This window comes from Echeneis naucrates, chromosome 4 (genome assembly GCF_900963305.1).
Source record: "Echeneis naucrates chromosome 4, fEcheNa1.1, whole genome shotgun sequence".
Classification (NCBI taxonomy): Eukaryota; Metazoa; Chordata; class Actinopteri; order Carangiformes; family Echeneidae; genus Echeneis; species Echeneis naucrates.
Window position 1 is genome coordinate 15,360,508 of NC_042514.1, and position 17,667 is coordinate 15,378,174.

General features: G+C 40.1%; 1 protein-coding gene across 1 annotated transcript in view; it reads right to left on the reverse strand.

Moving 5' to 3' along the window:
- Positions 1–17,372, reverse strand: part of LOC115042025 (receptor-type tyrosine-protein phosphatase F-like) — a 40,467-nt gene extending 23,095 nt beyond the window's left edge. Inside the window, exons 1-8 of the mRNA XM_029500022.1 lie at positions 17,325–17,372; positions 15,978–16,123; positions 14,176–14,323; positions 10,962–11,150; positions 9,805–9,813; positions 8,765–8,782; positions 6,948–7,058; positions 5,060–5,071 (exon numbers count right to left, since the gene is read on the reverse strand). Coding sequence (XP_029355882.1) covers positions 5,060–5,071; positions 6,948–7,058; positions 8,765–8,782; positions 9,805–9,813; positions 10,962–11,150; positions 14,176–14,323; positions 15,978–16,121 — 631 coding nt within the window. The 5' untranslated portion in view covers positions 16,122–16,123; positions 17,325–17,372. The remainder of the gene's footprint in view (positions 1–5,059; positions 5,072–6,947; positions 7,059–8,764; positions 8,783–9,804; positions 9,814–10,961; positions 11,151–14,175; positions 14,324–15,977; positions 16,124–17,324) is intronic.
- Positions 17,373–17,667: the final 295 nt, after the last annotated feature.

The window sequence follows — 17,667 nt, forward strand, 5'->3', positions numbered from 1 at the left end:
GGTGTCAATTGAGTTTTTTTTTTTTTTTTTTTCCTAAATCAGTATGAAGCCATTGAAGACTTTGCACTTTCAGGCGATACATGTTATATTAGAGAATGCTGTTAATCAAAATTGCCTTTTAGAGATTAATTAGAATTTAATGTCAAAACATTTTAGTATAAAGACCTTTTAGTGTCAGAGACACTAGAACGTTTTCAATGCTATTGATACCAATAATTTAACTCAAGCATGGCTACCTGTTTGTTACTGACCATTGTTACCTCAGTTTGTAATCTCTTTACAAACTGCTTTTTAACATACTCAATTACTTTCATCTTCTCTTGCAGGAAGTCTTTACTACAGTCAATTATTAATACGATGTGGATGTTTCATTATCTGATATTATGCCAGCTCTGTTATTAGATGTTAAATTTGGCTGTACCTTTATCACACGTACAGTTATGAGATAAATTGTCAGCCTGATTTCTCTAAAGAATCTGTGGCTTTCTGCCAGGCTGCAGGACTTAAGTTGCATGTAGAGTGGCCTGCTCTGTTAATCAGGAGAATTTCAGTGGCATTTTGGCTCCAGCTGGGCTGCCAATACAGAGAGATTCTCCTCTATTGTTAGCAGAGTATTTGTGCAATCTAAGTAATGGGCTGCAATATGAGTTTGGGGATCAGAGACTTTTGGAAAGTTTTTAGCTTTCTAAAATAAAGAGGAGCAGTCTCAGTTCTGCACAGAAAAACCTGATGTGAGAGGTGATTGGATAGTTCAGCGTGACTGCACATTGTTTGAATAAACCATGACTGACATCACCCTCTGCGGGCTAAATGTTACTTTGCTGCAGGCATTAAGACAGACTCCAATGAAAACTAGAGAGCATGGTGAGGAGGGCATGATGGCATGAGAAGAGGAAGCACAGGGCTGAGAAAGGAGAAGTGTGAGAGGGGAGATTCAAGAACAATCTTGCAGGTCAGCTAAGCGAGGCCTGAGGGGAATATATTTCACTGTGGCTCGTGAGGTGTTTGATATTTAAAAACATCTACATTGAGGCTTTGGTTACTGTAAGGGTACAAAAAAAAAAATCCAATGAGAATGTTACGACCTCAACAAAAATACTGTATATAATTTCAGGGTGGACATTATCGACGATAGTAAAATTTCAATGTTACACGACTGTTGCTTATCAGAAGTTTTGGTTTAGTCTCTGTATGTTAGGTTGCATCACCAAGGGGAAAACACAGACAAGACCAATTACAGGTCACCTCACAGTTAAAAGTCAAAGCCATTTGTTTCTTCCTTTCCGTGCTTTACTCATTACCCAACATGATTGTTTGTGTCATAATTTAACTCTTTTTCAATGTTGTTGACTTTAGCTAAAGTTGCTTTTGCTTCAATTAAATTCAAATAAAAATATATCTTATTGAGTTGAACCAAATGAGCCTACTGCAGTGGATTATTCACTATGGAATATGGCTTGGTCCAAAATTTTAAGTCTGGAGTCAATATCAATTAAATTCTTTTGCACATCAGACAAGAGAAATGTGGTGTAAGGTATGATTATGTCATCAGTGTGTTGCTTTATCTAAAGAGTCAGTGTTGTGCCTATGTTTCAGCAAAATGGTGACATGATCTCATCTTGACATCAAACCACCAGTATTCCATGAAGCCTTCGCTACTGCCTCTATCTCTACGCTAAAGCTGAGTACGTCACAGATATGTGAAAATGTATGCATGTCGAAACGGCGGCCTTTCTGCAACATTTTCTGTCAAAAAGAAATCAGAAATTAATTTATAATGAAGAAACATCCAACATTCAAAGCAGACATGCAGCTTTTCTGCAGCAGTTCACTGATGGCAGCAATGATGCAATGCAGATAGCGTGCTGCAGTGCATATGAGGCTTACCTGTATGTTTCTGTTTACAATAATGTGCAGTTCATACAAGAACCTGATTTCTAATCAACCAAAGGACAAAAGTAAAAGTTGATTTGGAAAAAAAAAAACAAAAACAAAAAAAACAAACAAAACAAAGACAAAAGGGAACTAAGAAACTTGCCAGTAATTTGAAAGAATCGCAAACGATGTACAATGAATCCATGTCACATATTGTCTCAGATATAGTCACAGTTTCAGTGATCACCCACTTACGCAACATTATGCAGGATGTTGTACTGTGACATTTTAGGGACTCGTGACATCACTCAGGATGGTGGTCTTGATGTGACGACAATAGCTTATTGCTACTTTTTTTTTTGTATCACTCCTGTTGTTTACTGCCATCAACACAAGACTGCATTTGACAATAGATGCAAATTGTAAATAGAATAGACAAACCCACATCTTTGTTGGCATGGCAGGGAAAAGAGACAGAAGATGGAGGGGTGGGGAAGTAGTGTTCAGTAAAGAATAAAGAGCGAGCCAATTTGAAGAAAGAAAAAGCTGGAGTTGCCAGAGAAGCTTTGATGGGTGGGAAAGCAAAGATTTGCATGCACTACCACATAGGTTGTGTGACAACATGCTCAACTGCAGGCTTCACAGACAGGGGGTAAACACGCACATGCAAAACATACTGTGAACAGACTCTCTTCCAACTAGACTGACAACGTCAGCTTGTGGTTTCATGTTATCTCCCACTGAGTTTAGAGTTCTCTTCTTACAGCAGGTCCTGCTCAAGAAAGCAACACTCTAATTTTAATACTGTATCGATGCATATTACATTCGAAATGTTTCACTTGGCACGAGAGGTTGAAAATTCTGCTTGCTCAGATTCTAACCACACAGATAAACTGGAGCATGGATGTTTTTCCGATAACCCAAATTCATAGTTCAATTTACTATTCAATATCTCCAACAATACTCGTTTTAAACTTGTATAAGTTTTGTGTAAACATAAATTTGGATGCAATGCTGTCTGGGACAATGCACCTCAGGATTCTCTGTATTCAGCCAGGTAGTTTTGGAGTGAGCTCAACATCAATAGCTTTTATTGATATAGTTGCGCAAAATCATCGGTTGTTTATTTGCTTGTGTTTCCTCCAAAGAAAATCTGGTGAGAGCACGCATTGTTTCATTACAAGTCTACTCACAAATGTTCTGCTGACTCATTAGTTGAACAGTTCCAACCCTTTTCTGGCATTAACATCAGGACAAAAACTGTCTGGAGCTTCATGGCATGTGTTTACCTGCATGCAAACCTTATATCAGCAAGCACAATGCACGTTGCTGCCATAACAACTCCATACTAATACATATGCACTTAGATTGGGGTGTCATAAAAGCTCCTGTGTGTGACGTGTAGGCAGCCCAGTATTTTTGTCCGTATTGTGTATTTCTCTCATACAGAGTCCACCCTGGAGATGCAGCAAGATATTTGATGGTAGAACGGTGAGCAGTTGAAGGCCAGTAGATTAAGGAAGATTTGGTGTCCCACAAAGAACCTTCCATGAGTTGATCTCCCTCGCTGTACAGATATATAATCCAGGACAAGTACATGTTATCTGGAAAATATCAGGAGCAGGCCTGCTTGCACATCATCAAAAGTCCCCACAGCCTGCTGTTATTGGGTTACTTCATATTGTCATATTTGCTCTAGTTCCCAAATCAGCCCAGTCTCCTGAATGATATAACAACCAGGCTCCTGTTTAAAGTAAAGACCATATCTTTTCTTGCCTCCTCACCACCCATGTGATTGCTCTCTCTATTCTTATGAATAAGATAAAATATCAAATCCACATGTCAAACACAAATGTTCACTTGACCTCAATTTCTGAGCTACTCCACATTCCTCTATTACTGATACACCAATAGTTAGTGTTCACGCAGAGAAACTAGTTTTCTAGCAGACAGCATAGTGAAAGCAGTGCGAGCCTGTTGCTTTGTAAAATGGTAGTCAGACAGCAGAGCAGAGCTTAGACGAGTCATGCCTTTAAATTAGCCAAGACAGTAATAGCATGCTAGAGAAGATATCATTGGACTGACACAGCTGCAAAATTTTGTGAAGTGAGCACAAACTCTGAACTTTGACTGTGTTGTCGATGACAATTTTCTTCATATAGAAAAATATAACATTCATTGTTTTCCTGCAAAATGTAAAAGAGGAGCCAAATGTTTATTTGTATTTAAATTAGATTTTCCCAAGAGTTCCCAATAATCACCACAGAAACCAGTGCAGTGTTCCTCCACACAGAAAAACAAAAGCCTTGTTGATTATTTAGATTATGTTACGGTTTAATTACATCATGTAAATTATATCTATATCTCCAGTTGGTATAGCAGATGGCATATGCCATCCCCAGAAGTTTCAGGTGCCACACCTGGCCTCCTGTTAACTTTTTTTTTTTTTTTATTTTTTAAACAGGCGCCACTACTGCCTCAACCACTGATCTGATGACTAATATCATGAAGCCAAGCGCATTCCACTTTACATCCGCTCCGTTGTCACCGTTTTGTGTACTTTATCAGAGACACTGTTAGAACTATCTGTGCTTTTCATCAACCATCAGTCAGAACAGAGGACACATTTGTTGCTTGTGTGAAAATGTACTCTCAGCACATTTTTTGGAGATAAACGTTGGTCTCGGCCTTGAAGTGCCCTTTATAGTGCATTAATGTAATACATTCACTAGAATAAGTTCCAACTCTAAATCTACAGACCCTAGAGCTAGAACGCTAACCCTAAATCTGTCTGATTTACAACTCTTGCAACATCGGGGGTTTGGTCACTCTTGTTTAAAATAAATAAATAAATAAAAAATTTTTTAAATAATACACTCTTTTACTCATGTGTCATATCCTTTCCTGGTTAAGACCTGTATTGAAGATTTTTGGTATTTATAGCCTGCTCATTTCACAAAATTTCGGAGAAGCATGCTGCACTGGCCAATACATGATGAGGTGCAAGGCACCATATACTATAGCTGTAAGGGGTGTGTTAAGGAGGAAAGAGGTTGCATTGTGAGGGTTGGGGTACTGAGAGAGAGGCTGGGACGGGCCTAAGGCGCCGAGCGAGACGCTGGCGCAGCATGGCTCCAGTCTGCCAGGCCTTGGCATTGCGAGGGAAAAGAGTGAAAGAACCAACCTTCCCGTTGATCTGAGTGGTGAGGTTTGGATTGTGTTTTTGGATGGTGGGGTACAATGATAATGAGGAGATTTAAGATAAGTGAAAAATATAAATATCAAGAGGGGCAAAATAAGGGGTGAGAGGGGGAAGAAAGGGAAGAATAGAGAGAGTAAAACAGGCAAATATCTGCTTATCCATTAATGCTTGAGAAACACACACACGGCACAAGCAATGCAACACAAGACTTTCAAACACTCAGACCTAGACGCCAGACCATAATCAGCACGCGTCCAGTGTATCCAGCTAGCAATCACACTAAGGGACACACAGAAGCATATACACACTCTTTCACCTCCTTATCGTCAGCCTGCCTAAAGTTTGGCCGAGATTAGCCACAGAAAACGTTCGACGTCTATACTCCTGTCTGTGCAGTCTAAAGTCAGTTTACTCATCAAACCAAGGCAGAGTGACTACCTGGTGGTGGCGCCATGCAGACTGCACTAGATAATGTCTTAGCAGTAAAAAAAAAAAATACACCCGCCAACTTTCATTTTTCTTCAGAGATATCTGACAATTTGCAAAGCAGTTTTGAATGGAAAGAGTACTGCGGATGTTGTGTTACAACTTCTTTTAGAGCAGAGTCATATTCATTCTTCATATTCTCACATTTTTCTAATTATGTTTCATCATAATACAATGTTAAACACAGTAGTACATGGAACAACAAGAACCAATAAGTAAATAAATTGTGTACGTACACTGAGACTGACTGAGCTGTCGTGGTGAGACAATGGAAATGTGCATCTACTTTCACATATGCATCTCCAAGGCATGCGGGCACACACACACGCACACACACACACACACACACACACACACACACACACACACACACACACACACACACACACACACACAATTTAACAACATATGGCATCTTGTAGTGTTAAAAGCCACAATGAGGAATTATTAATTAGAAATATAAGATACCACCACACCTAGAAATGTAACCTTAGAAAGAGAAGCACACACACATACTTGACCATCGGCTCTGTCTGGTTAATTGGTAGTGTGTGTGTGTGCATGTATGAGAGGCTTCTATGGAAAACATTTATTCTTAGAAATGCAATACTTTGATTAAAAAACAACAACAACAACAACAAAAAACAAAGCATGCATGATTACATTCTGGTTTTTAGCTCTCAAAGGCAACTTTTCTCACATGTGTAGTCACTACAAACTGTTGGTGGTGTTGACAGAGCTGTGTGTGTTGTGATGTGCTGTGAAAATAAAAACGTGCACATGCACACACAAACTTAAGTCTGTGTGTGTATACTTCTGCGTCCATATTTTGAGGGAGGATAGCAGAAACACGAAATCTAACTCTAATCTAAATCTCTATATTAAACTTTAGGGCAGCCACAAATGTTTCTTTCTTTTGTTATGTTTGGTAAAACACTTAAGGATAAAGTAGGAATTGTACACAGCATGCACTGACGTTTTCTCTCTCTCTCTCTCTTTTTAAGGTAAATTATATAAAAGAGCAATGTCAAATGAATATGAGATCAAACCAGCAGTAAGTAAGCCCATGTTTCAAAAATTGCCTTTGAGACCAAGATGATATTGATTTAAGAAATTTGTGCTTTTTGCTGACAAACAGCTAATAGCAACTACCAACAGCCATAATGTTTTGGCTGAAGAATGTGAATCATCCCTAAGATAATACAGAGCACAGTAACAACAGGTCGGATTTTCACTGCAACTCAATCCAGGAAACCACTGTTTTGTTTTATTTTTTTTTAGTTAGCAATGACACAATGTTGATGAAAACAGAGGATTTCACTGCTGGAGGCGGTGACCTGGATGACAGCAGGGAGCGGTCAGTTAGGGAAAAGAGGGACCTTACCTCGGACGTAAAGGTTAGCTGGAGCCGAGTAGCGAGTCCCGGCTCTGTTGACTGCTACGCACTCGTACTTGCCCTGGTCTGACTCATCGCTGTTCTCAATCTGGAGTGCTCCTGATGAGGGAGGCCAAAAATGTCACTGTTCAACAATCTACATACAGACATGGTGGCAGAGTGACCTGATTCAGACACACTAACACTGATCCTGCACACAACTAACCCCGGTCTGACCTTCATTTTATTCTGTACACAGCAAAACACTAATCGATAATACATCTAATATTAATTATTTACAATATATACGTACATGCATAACAAAGTCTTAGCATTATTAGGCTTATTTGCCTCCCCTTTGTAACATGCATAATTCATAGCATTTTTACAAATATTTAGCAGTTGTCAATAGATCAGCTTTAGGACTGAAAACCTGAATATATTTTTGGCAATTACACAATATTATACATTGACTATGAAGGTGACACATCACACACAAGAAATGCGAAAAATAAATGTTTCATTATATAGTCCTGAAATGCAGTATGGGATGGGTTTGTAAAACAAGGTTAAATCTAGGGAAGGCAGTTGAAATGACGTGTGTAATATCAGAAAGTAAGCCCAGAGACAGAGGAGGAACAAACCTCCGGTTGGGATGGAGTAACACACAAACACACACACAGACACACACACACACACACACACAGAGACACACACACACACACACAGAGACACACAGACGCGCGCACACACACACACACACAGACACACGCACAGACACACGCACAGACACACAGACGCGCGCGCACACAGACACAGACACACAGACACAGACACAGACACACACACGCACAGTATGTCTATCCATCCATTGTCTATTTCACTTATCCATCAGGATTGCAGGGGGCCTGGAGACAATCCCAGCTAACATTAGGAACCCTGGACAAGTCGCCAGTCTATCATAGGGCCAACATATAGACACAGAGACAAACAAAATTCACACTCTCACACAGGCCTGCAGGAAATTTAGAGCCACCAATTAACCTAATCGTGCCTGTGCACAGTGGGGCGAAGCCGGGATACCCCGAGGGAACCCACACAGGCACAGGGAGAACAGGAAAACTTCACACAGAAAGGCATCGAACCCAGAATCTTCTTGCTGTGAGGCAACAGCATTAACCATCATTTCACTGTGCTGCCCCACAAACTATGTAGGTAAGCCTTTTAGCTAAATGGGGAAAGGCTGCTCAATTACACCTACAGGCAATTTCCAAATCATCAAATCACCGAAGCTGCATGTGCTTGGAGCGTGGAGGAAAGCCAGAGTATGTGCAGCATTACTGCATCAGCAGTTTGTCCTCTAACATTGTCCATAACAATGAGTTGTCGGGCTTCCTTTGTTCTCAGTGTTGCATTCACACAGAAAGAGCTCTTCCTGCCAAAGAGCAGGTTTGTGGTACAGTAATATTGGATAAGCCAAATGTGATGCAGCACTTTCATCGACTAAACTCGTCTCCTGGACTCTAAACCACAATTTACACCTGGACCAGAATAAATATGACCACAGATTAAATATGTACATGACTTTGGTTTCCAAGCATATTTAATAATATTCACACAGGCAGGTTTGGTGTCTCTCTTCCAAGACCATGAAAACTACTCAAAACTTCTGTGAAGGCAGAGGAAGTGTGAGAACAAGTCAAGAGGCCAGATGGCTGGAAATGGAGACATGGTGTGGTGACAGGAAAAGGAGACAGAGGCGATGAAGAGAGGGGAGCAGTGAGGATGAGAAATTTTTTTTCTTTTTTTATATCCAGCATTCTTACCTCTGATTGGTGTACCACCTGGTGAGGTAATTTGAATGCAAATAAGATTAAAGATAACCATTAGTCTACAGAGAAAGACAAGAATGGCACGAAATCATAGAGAGGAAAACCAGCAGTGAGACGAGCCACTGTTATCTACCCAGTATAAAAAAAGAAACTCACCAATATTATTATTTATTGTGGAATAAGTCAAAGCTGAGAGAGAGATAAGCTGAATAATTTCTAATGCAGCAGAAGCAAGGAACTGTTTCATGCATCATGCCCCAGCTAGAACTGCCAGTCTGTTATTTGTGCTTTTAGTTATTATAATTTTACTGATTTGCATTACACACCTGATAATTTGCTCCACAGAGCTCGTAACCTGCATCAGTGCTGGAGTCCTAATAAACACTAAACTGATAACGCTGTACCTGTGGTATTCAACTTATTATTTGGGTTATTTAATCCACCTGCATTAATTCTGACTAATGGGGATGAACAATTAAAGATAAATATCTAATTGGAATTATCAATTAAAAATCCCATTATCTTCTCAAAGTTAATTGCACAACAAAGTGTAAAAATGTTAAAAGTGGTTCAAATATTGGAACTGTTTAAAAAAAAAAAAAAAAAAAAAAAAAAAAAAAAAAAAAAAAACATTGTAATTTTTTATAACCAGGTAAAATATTGCAGCTGCTTGCGGGTTTCTAACAGAATATCTGATCTTGGACTTTATTAGCGTGTTTTATGTTAATTCTGTTTAGTTGAAAGTTATGACTGCTGTGTCCTGCTGCTTGTGGATATCAGAGTTTTTAGGCCCTCATTTGAAATGTTACAATCATTCAAAACGGCAGATTTTTTTGTTTTTATTTGTCTTCACAAGCTTATGATCCAAGAATGATTTCTCATTCAGCCCTTATCCTGCACAGTTAAAAAAAAAAAAAAAAAAAAAAAGTTCCCTTCTTTAATCCATTTGCCGTTTGGGGATATCAGGTGACATGCAGCCAAGAGATGAGAGAGGGATGGTTGCTATGCAGATGCCAATGATCTGAAGAACATGCCGAGTTGCTCTTGAGTCACCAGGAAGACGAAAACTGTAAAATAGGTGGTGAGAGAAAGCAAAGAGGGGAGGCCCTGGAAGCTGTGTATCCTCTGTGAGCTGATGAAGGGGATATCAGCAGCCTCCAAAGGGCGAAGCGATGCTAAACCCTGCCAAGTCTCTCCTCCTCCTTCAAATCCAACATCTAAATGACCATCAATTGTGTATATCACTATCAATTGTCTTGCTACAGAGTGTACTGTAGTATTCAGCCTGTGCCAACAGTAGTTTCATATTTCTCTGGTTCTGAAGGTCTGACAAAGCTGTCGTCATACTGCTTTAGACTCAGCCTCAGACTTCAACAGCGTAAGAGAAAGAGTGCATTCCCACCCTCCTCACCACCCTTGTTTTCATAATATAGCCAAAAACCAGTGATTTTTATTTCTTCATGCAGCATCAGCAATGTTCAATATGAGTCATGCATTCAGGTCTGAGCTTTCTAACGTGGTTTAGTTCATAGAGAGAAATATTTTGACTGTGAGAGATTTCTGGGTAGAACAGTTGTTTCCTCACACATTCTAAATCTCAGGCTTACTGGGCTAAAGGGTCATAAAGTGTATTAAAAAAAAAAAAAAAAAAAAATATCAGGACAAATATCACGGTAAATGTTACTATCCCGTGTTAGTCAGACTATCTCTTCCTTTGCTCCTTCCATTTTGTGAGTGTCAGTGTGGATTTCCAGTTCTACACGACATTACTAACACAACCGCCAATGGGCATAAACAATTCAGCTAGGACCAACTTTATCATCTTTTACACTGTTTTCTTTTTTCTTTTTGCCATGGACATTGGACAGCCATCTCACAGCAATGTAGAATGTGAGAGAGAGAGAGAATGCTTAGTAGCAGTGATTCAAATCTGGTGAGCTCGTTTTACAGAGAAAGATGCTCCGTTTTCTGGACACCTCTCTATGCAGCTCTTTCATAAAGCTGCCAGGGTGTTAAAATAACCTGCCAGGGTGTCTGTAGTGTGTTAAGCACTGCTGACACACAAATAAGCCTTCTTTTAATTCAGATCTTAGACATTCAGAAATCATCTAAGTATAAAATGGTTTGACAGTGTTACAGTTATTGTGTGTTCTGAACAGATGCTGTGGGATGTGTGCTGCGACTGCTCTACCTGAACGCAGCTGTTTTATGCGTCCTTTGCTGCTGCCGATGTCCACAGGAAGGAAATCTTTGAACCAGTAGATCTCTGGGTCAGGGTTTCCACTGGCTGCACAGAGCATCGTCGCAGTACGCGTCCTCTCCACCACTTTGAGCTGGGGTCCCATGTCTATGGTGGGGAAACCATAAGGGATTTCATCCTCTGTGGAAAAAAACAAATATCCATTGGTACTCTGACTGCAGGACACGACTAGAAGACATTTAAGATCTCTGCAGTGTAAAATGTCCCTTTGTTCACACTGTGAGGCTCATGAGAGATCACTGCTACATACTGATACCGCCAAAGCCTCTGATTCAAAAAAGTAAAAATGATCAATCATTGAGAAAAGAGATTGATCAACTGCAAAGAAAAACATTTATTTTCTGCCTAAAACTAAACACATAAAAAATAAACTAACCATTTCTTTGATCAACTGCAAAGAAAAACATTTATTTTCTGCCTAAAACTAAACTAACCATACAAAATAAATGCAAATACAAGTGCAACTGTGCAAAATTACACATTGAATCAAGTTTCACCAATGCAACATTTGAATAAAATAACTATATCCAGATTGTCATTTTGAAAATGTAACCTTTTTGTTTCTTCACAAATAAAAAAAATAAACGCAAATAGCCTTAACAATGGTGCAAACTAACAATGACTTGTCTTTTAACAGTGAATAATTAAAATAACTGTGTGCAAAAATAACCCTCTCTTCATGGAAATGAATCCTGTTCACATATCGGCATTCAGAAAAAAAAAAAAAACAAACCTTTTGAGGACTGAGCCTGTTTATTTTGTCAGTTATAATTTGTCATGCCTTGGAAAAGATATAAGCTGTAACCATGTCACGTATTAGCCAGTGGATGGAAGGAGCTCTCTGCCCTTTTCCAATTTCCCCCTCTTCTAGGGCAGGTGCTTGTAGTTGAGGATTTACTGAGGCCACGGAGGAGATGAGTTGATCCTTGACTTCTATGATCCACTTCAACATGTAAGAGGTGGAATTCAATATTTTAAAGTGAATTGACCAGTTACTGAAATTATATTGCATTTCCTTAAAGACTTTTGTGGGCTAAACAACATTAGTTAAAAATCATACATGATTTGATCTATTGCTGGGGACTTAAGTTAGTGTGTGCATGCGTTTACCTTGGTACAGTATTAATCTGACTCTCCTACCATGATGTGTGTGTGTGTGTGTGTGTGTGTGTGTGTGAGAGAGAGGAAGAGGTTAAATCATTCTATATCACAACCAGTAGAAAAAATACAAAAACAAAACAGAAGCGCTGCTGTGTCTTGACCCAAAATGGAGAGGAAGACACAGTATATATGCAGCAAGTGTCAGAAATACATGCAGCACACAAACAGTAATTTACAAATTCTCAGAGCCCGGCAGCCTTCACTCCACTCCATTCTACCAGCACTGCCTGATTGCCTTCGCTTGGTCATTTTGTCTCGAGCGTCTGTCCTGGATTCAGTGTGGTGCAGCACTACCCTCCCTGCTTCGACGTTAATTTCACTCAAAGAAGCTTACAGGTGAAGCTCCACAAGGCAGATATTACCATCAAAATCTGTTCTGGACAAATGCAAAATCCAGGGAAACGAAATAAATATTTAAAAATGTATTTAAAAGAAAATGTATGGGCCTTGGCCTAATATATACTATATCTGATGAAAGTGCTTGTGTCCAGGGAGATGATTGGCCTATAGCACCTAAGCCTTACCGGTTTTCATTTTAAAATGCTTCCAAATCCTGTGAGATTACCTATAAATGAAAATGGATTAAATTCAAAACAGTTACAGTTTTCACCTAATATTACAAGTGTGATTAAAAATGAAATAGAGTTGACATTAAAACCTACATATTGACTCAAGCAGCAGTTTTTCACTAAATCAGTTCTCTCTCCTTTCCCACTGCAGCCTCTCTCATTTATTTTTTATTTTATCTGTTCAAACATTCAATAACTAATTCCAGACTGCAAAAGCCTCACTTTCACCTATTTCCAGAGTTGATCTACGGTACTCACTCAACTCAATCAGCTGTTCTGAACTGGGAACGCAGAGCCCACACGCTCTCTGTAACATGAGCTTGCCTGCTGCTGTGCGTGTTTTAAAATCTGTTATGGTCTTAGAACAATTGCGATGACTGTTGGATTTTTATTCATTGATTCTTGTTATTTCATGGTCTAATTACTTTAGATTTAATTTCAAACCATTCAGGCAGAAAGCCAGGACCATTCAGGCTGGTCCTGGGAGAGGTGCCATTTCAGTCCAATTCCTTTCCTCCTGTTTATATCTTTGCCGAGGAGTCTTTATTTGGTATTACACTTCGGGCGGATTTGTTTCTGCGTCGTGATTCTTTCGTTTTGTTATGTTGGCCTTGGCTCTTCCGGATGCAATTTGAAGCTCCACTACTGGCAATACACAAATTAACTACTGCAGCCTTTGACTCCTCATATTCTTCATCTGGCTTTATGTAGCTCCCCGCCCCTAGACCTATTGGAGGATGTAACATAAGGAATTTCATTGTTTCTGTTTCTGTCTTAAAGGCCATGTCTGGGCAAATAGGAAAATGTGTGATGACTCATGTCTTTTCTTACACCTGCTCCCAATCTGCTCTCCTGCTACAGTTTCATCTTCTGCTCTCACTTCTACTTCAGATATTTTTTTCTGTTTTCGCCATTCTTTTTTGAAACTTTCTTCCACTCCTTCTCTTGAGAATCCACATTTCCACATTCACTTCTGTCCTCTGCTCACAAGATCTCCTTTTCTATCTTCATCACATATTTTAGTTTCTAACTTACCTCCCCTCCTTGTGAAAATCATGCTCTGCTGCAAATGTAAGTGAAATGCTCACAGGCATAGGAGAACAGGATACAGTCACCATTTCTATGCCATGGAAACTATGATAGCTGGGTCCTGGAAAACACGCTAAAGCTAACACAGTGTCTATATAGTACCATTACTGAACACAAACAGGGATGCGGGAATCAATGAAAACCAAAGAGTGCTGAAGGTCATTTCTATTCACACAAGGAGAAGTTGCAATTTCATGGCAACATGGTGTCACGTGGATTTAATTGTCATGCTGGAAGACAGCAGGGGTGGGGGTAAATCCACCAGGGCATTTGGAATGACAGTTCACATACAGGGAGGAAAGGTAGCTGAGGCAGTCGGATCTTACCCTCTAAGACAGTGAGCTTGGCGCTGATGTTGATCTCTCCCACTCTGTTGGTGGCTGTGCATTCATAGATGGCTTCGTCCCGGTGGGTCCTTAAAGGCTGAATACGCAGCACTGAGCCTGAGCCTGAGCCATTATCAAACTCAATCACCTGGTCACACAGCAGCAGAACAGAATTAAGACTGTTATCTGTGATGATTGGAAATGTGTTTTTGTCTTCTGTTGCAGAAACACATCAGTTTTCAGGTAGAAGGACTCGGCACAAGGTGAACGTTCAGGTTGTTTATCTGGGAAAAGGTCAGCACATGGTAAGGCAGAGGTATCTAAAATGCTGGGCAACAGTTGGTGGTTGAAAAAACACAGGTCTTGCACAAAGGGCTGCACTCGGAGCACCCACAGGAATGGACACGGGAACACTTCAATGAGGACATTCTGGCAACAAGGGGGAGGGAAGAGGGCGAGGAAAAATACAGAAGAGGGCAGGGACACAAGACAGGTGCAACACATTGGGGCAGGCCAGAGTAATCTCAGAGGTGGGAAATCGACAAAGGGAGGAAGTAAACAGACGAGACAAAACAAGATGAGGCTATGAAAGGAAATCAGGAAACAGGCAGACATAACATAACTTAAAAACCATGTAACATGCACGTTAGAACAGGAATTTCAAGGTACTTTTCAGGACACTTGTATGAATCATTTTAAATGAGGTTATTTGTATTATTATGTTTTTTTCTTCTTCACTGTCCCCCATTAAAGGGACCAATGTGTGCGTGTTTTTCCCACAGTCATGTATGAGCAAAGGGAACTACATCGACTTTAACACTGTGCATGTGTGTCTGTGTGCAGAGCAAAAAATGTGACGATTTTTGGCTCAGTGGAGCCCTGAAACTTGGGATATTTATAACAAAATGATAACTCTTACAAGAAACTGACTAGATGGTGATCGCTACAAGTGCACGTCTCTCTAGAGCCTAAAATGTGGACAAGAGAGCGATGTAAAAACAGAGACAGTTCTGATATTCTCCCAGCAAAGTGTATTGGAGCGAATGGGATTGTCTGGAAATCTGTCTTGCATTGACACCCCTGTCGTTTTCAATTTTGTTGTTGTCGCCTTGACAGTGCAGACCTTTCTCCTTCTCTCTGCCATATCTCAGAGCTCATACTTCCTTACTGTCCCAGGAGGTCACGTCGCTCTATAGATGTAGGTTTACTTCAGCAGTCTGAGGGTCGACTCTTTCAAGCTCAGGCTTAAAACTTTCCTGCGTGGCACAGCCTGGAGTTAGATCTGTATGCTGCTGTAGGCCAAGACTGCTGGTGAAATCACACCATTCCATGCCGCTAGTTTTAGTCTGTTTGTCCCCATCTTACAGGTGCTGAGTCATCTCTGCTCCACAACAGTTACCATCAGTTACAGTTACATACAATAAATCAATTCCCATATTCACTTCTTCTGAAAACTCCACTTTCACTTACTCTTCATATTTACTAATGCACATTTAGCAGCATCGGTATGCTGTGCCTGCATTTTTATTATATCTTCACTCCTCTCTCTAAGGTTTCTGCCTGTCAAAGGACGTTTTTCCTTGCTACTTTCTCCAAGTGCTTTATCATGGACAGATGTGTTGGTTTTAATAACTCCAAAAATATTTTGGTCTTGACCTGCTCTATATGTAAATTGTCCTGATGTAACAATGATTTGGTGTTATATAAATACATTTTATTTGCTTTTGACTTGATTTGGATTTCCTTTTTTTTTTTTTTTTTTTTTCCCCAAGACACGAAACATTGAGAATAGCTCCCAATACCTGAAAGCGCTGTGAACTGACTTTCTTGCCTTTCTTCATCCAGATGATGCGAGGGCTGGGCTCACCTACTGCCTGGCACACAAAGGACGCCACTCCCCCGGATATCCCTGTCTGATCTTCTGGGGACTTGATGAAGCTGGGCATTCCTTACGGAGAGAGACAGCATGACAAATGTCAGGGAAACATAAGGGTACTAAACCCTCAAAATAAAATAAGTTCGTTTTTTAAACAAGTGTGTTTCTACCATTTCTGACTGACCTGGCAGTCACCACCGTTCACTCATCGAAGCTTACAGGGGACAATATTCAAATGAATAAACTTTTTTGTGGTCAGTTCCAACCAAAACTGATCCAAGGATAACCAGTGACCCAGCGCAGGGTCACGGCTCTGAGGAGTGAGACCTGGCACGTGTAGTCTGATCCAACGGAAGAGCTACTGCAGCGCAAATTATAGGAGCTACATCAGGGGCGACAACAATTCCTCTGCCCTTCTACCATTGATTTATAATAGCTGGGGACTGACACCAAAGAATGTGAGATCCTTTCTACAGTACCTCTGTTGCTGATCAATGATAACCACTGATTGGTTTTATTGATATCATGTCGCCATTTCTTTTACTGTTCTGCTCTTTATGAGCAGAACAGTAAAAGACTATAGTTCAATAAGTTGTCACCAAATAATTCCTGTACAGCTGATTTATAATCCATTACAGTGTGAGCCTGAGGGTGCCGTCCCTGGAGTCACAGCTTGCTGCAGATGGGAATCCCCACTCACTGATCTTTCTTGGTGATTAACAGATGGTAAGAAGGAAAAAGCACCAAGGTCGAATTTAGCATTACTAAGGTATACACTAGAAGTCAATGAAGCCAGAAAAAAAATATCCAACCAGACAATTTTAATTTCCCACTCTTTCCTATATTACCCCGGAGAAGGCAGTTGGTTCAGCAGAGTCAGTAATCTGCTGATTTGTATTTGTTCTGATAAATATATTGTTCTCACCTGCTCATCTTATTTCTAACTTGCAAAATTGCCTCCCTCACAAATATGGTATACACTATATTAAAAAAAAAATTGGTTGTCAAGTCAAGAATTACATCAGGACAAGATGACACCATTTTTTTGAAGAATTGCATATTGGATTTTAGAAATAAGGAGCGGGACCTCCTCTCCTTTGGGTAATTGCCATATGACTTCAGAGTCTGGTGTGTTGTGCAGAGTGTACAGGAAACCCTGTTATCAAAGCTTCATTGAGGATCTGGAAACAATGCTTGCACCACTTTGGGCTATGACAACCCTTTTCCTTAACAATTAGCATAGCTTTGTTGTGCAGATGAAACGACTACTCACTGTCTGCATGAGAGAGAGAAATAAGTCTGGTCAGCAGCAGGAGTTGAAGCGATCCTATGGCCAATCGGTGGTCCATTCTGCCTTTTACACTCCCCTGGTCCTGACACTGCTGTTGAACGGCTATGACTTCATGCAATCACAAAATGACACCTGCAGAGAAACAAATGATGTCAATATATCAAGGTTTCATCGTTTCATTGTCATTGCATAATAAATACACAACGACATTTATGAGTGCTACTCAGGTTGCTGGGTGCTTAAAAACACACATCAATGTAAACGCAGTTCTTCACAAACATGCAGACACTCACACACATGCTGATAAATTTAAGAAAGTGTTGAA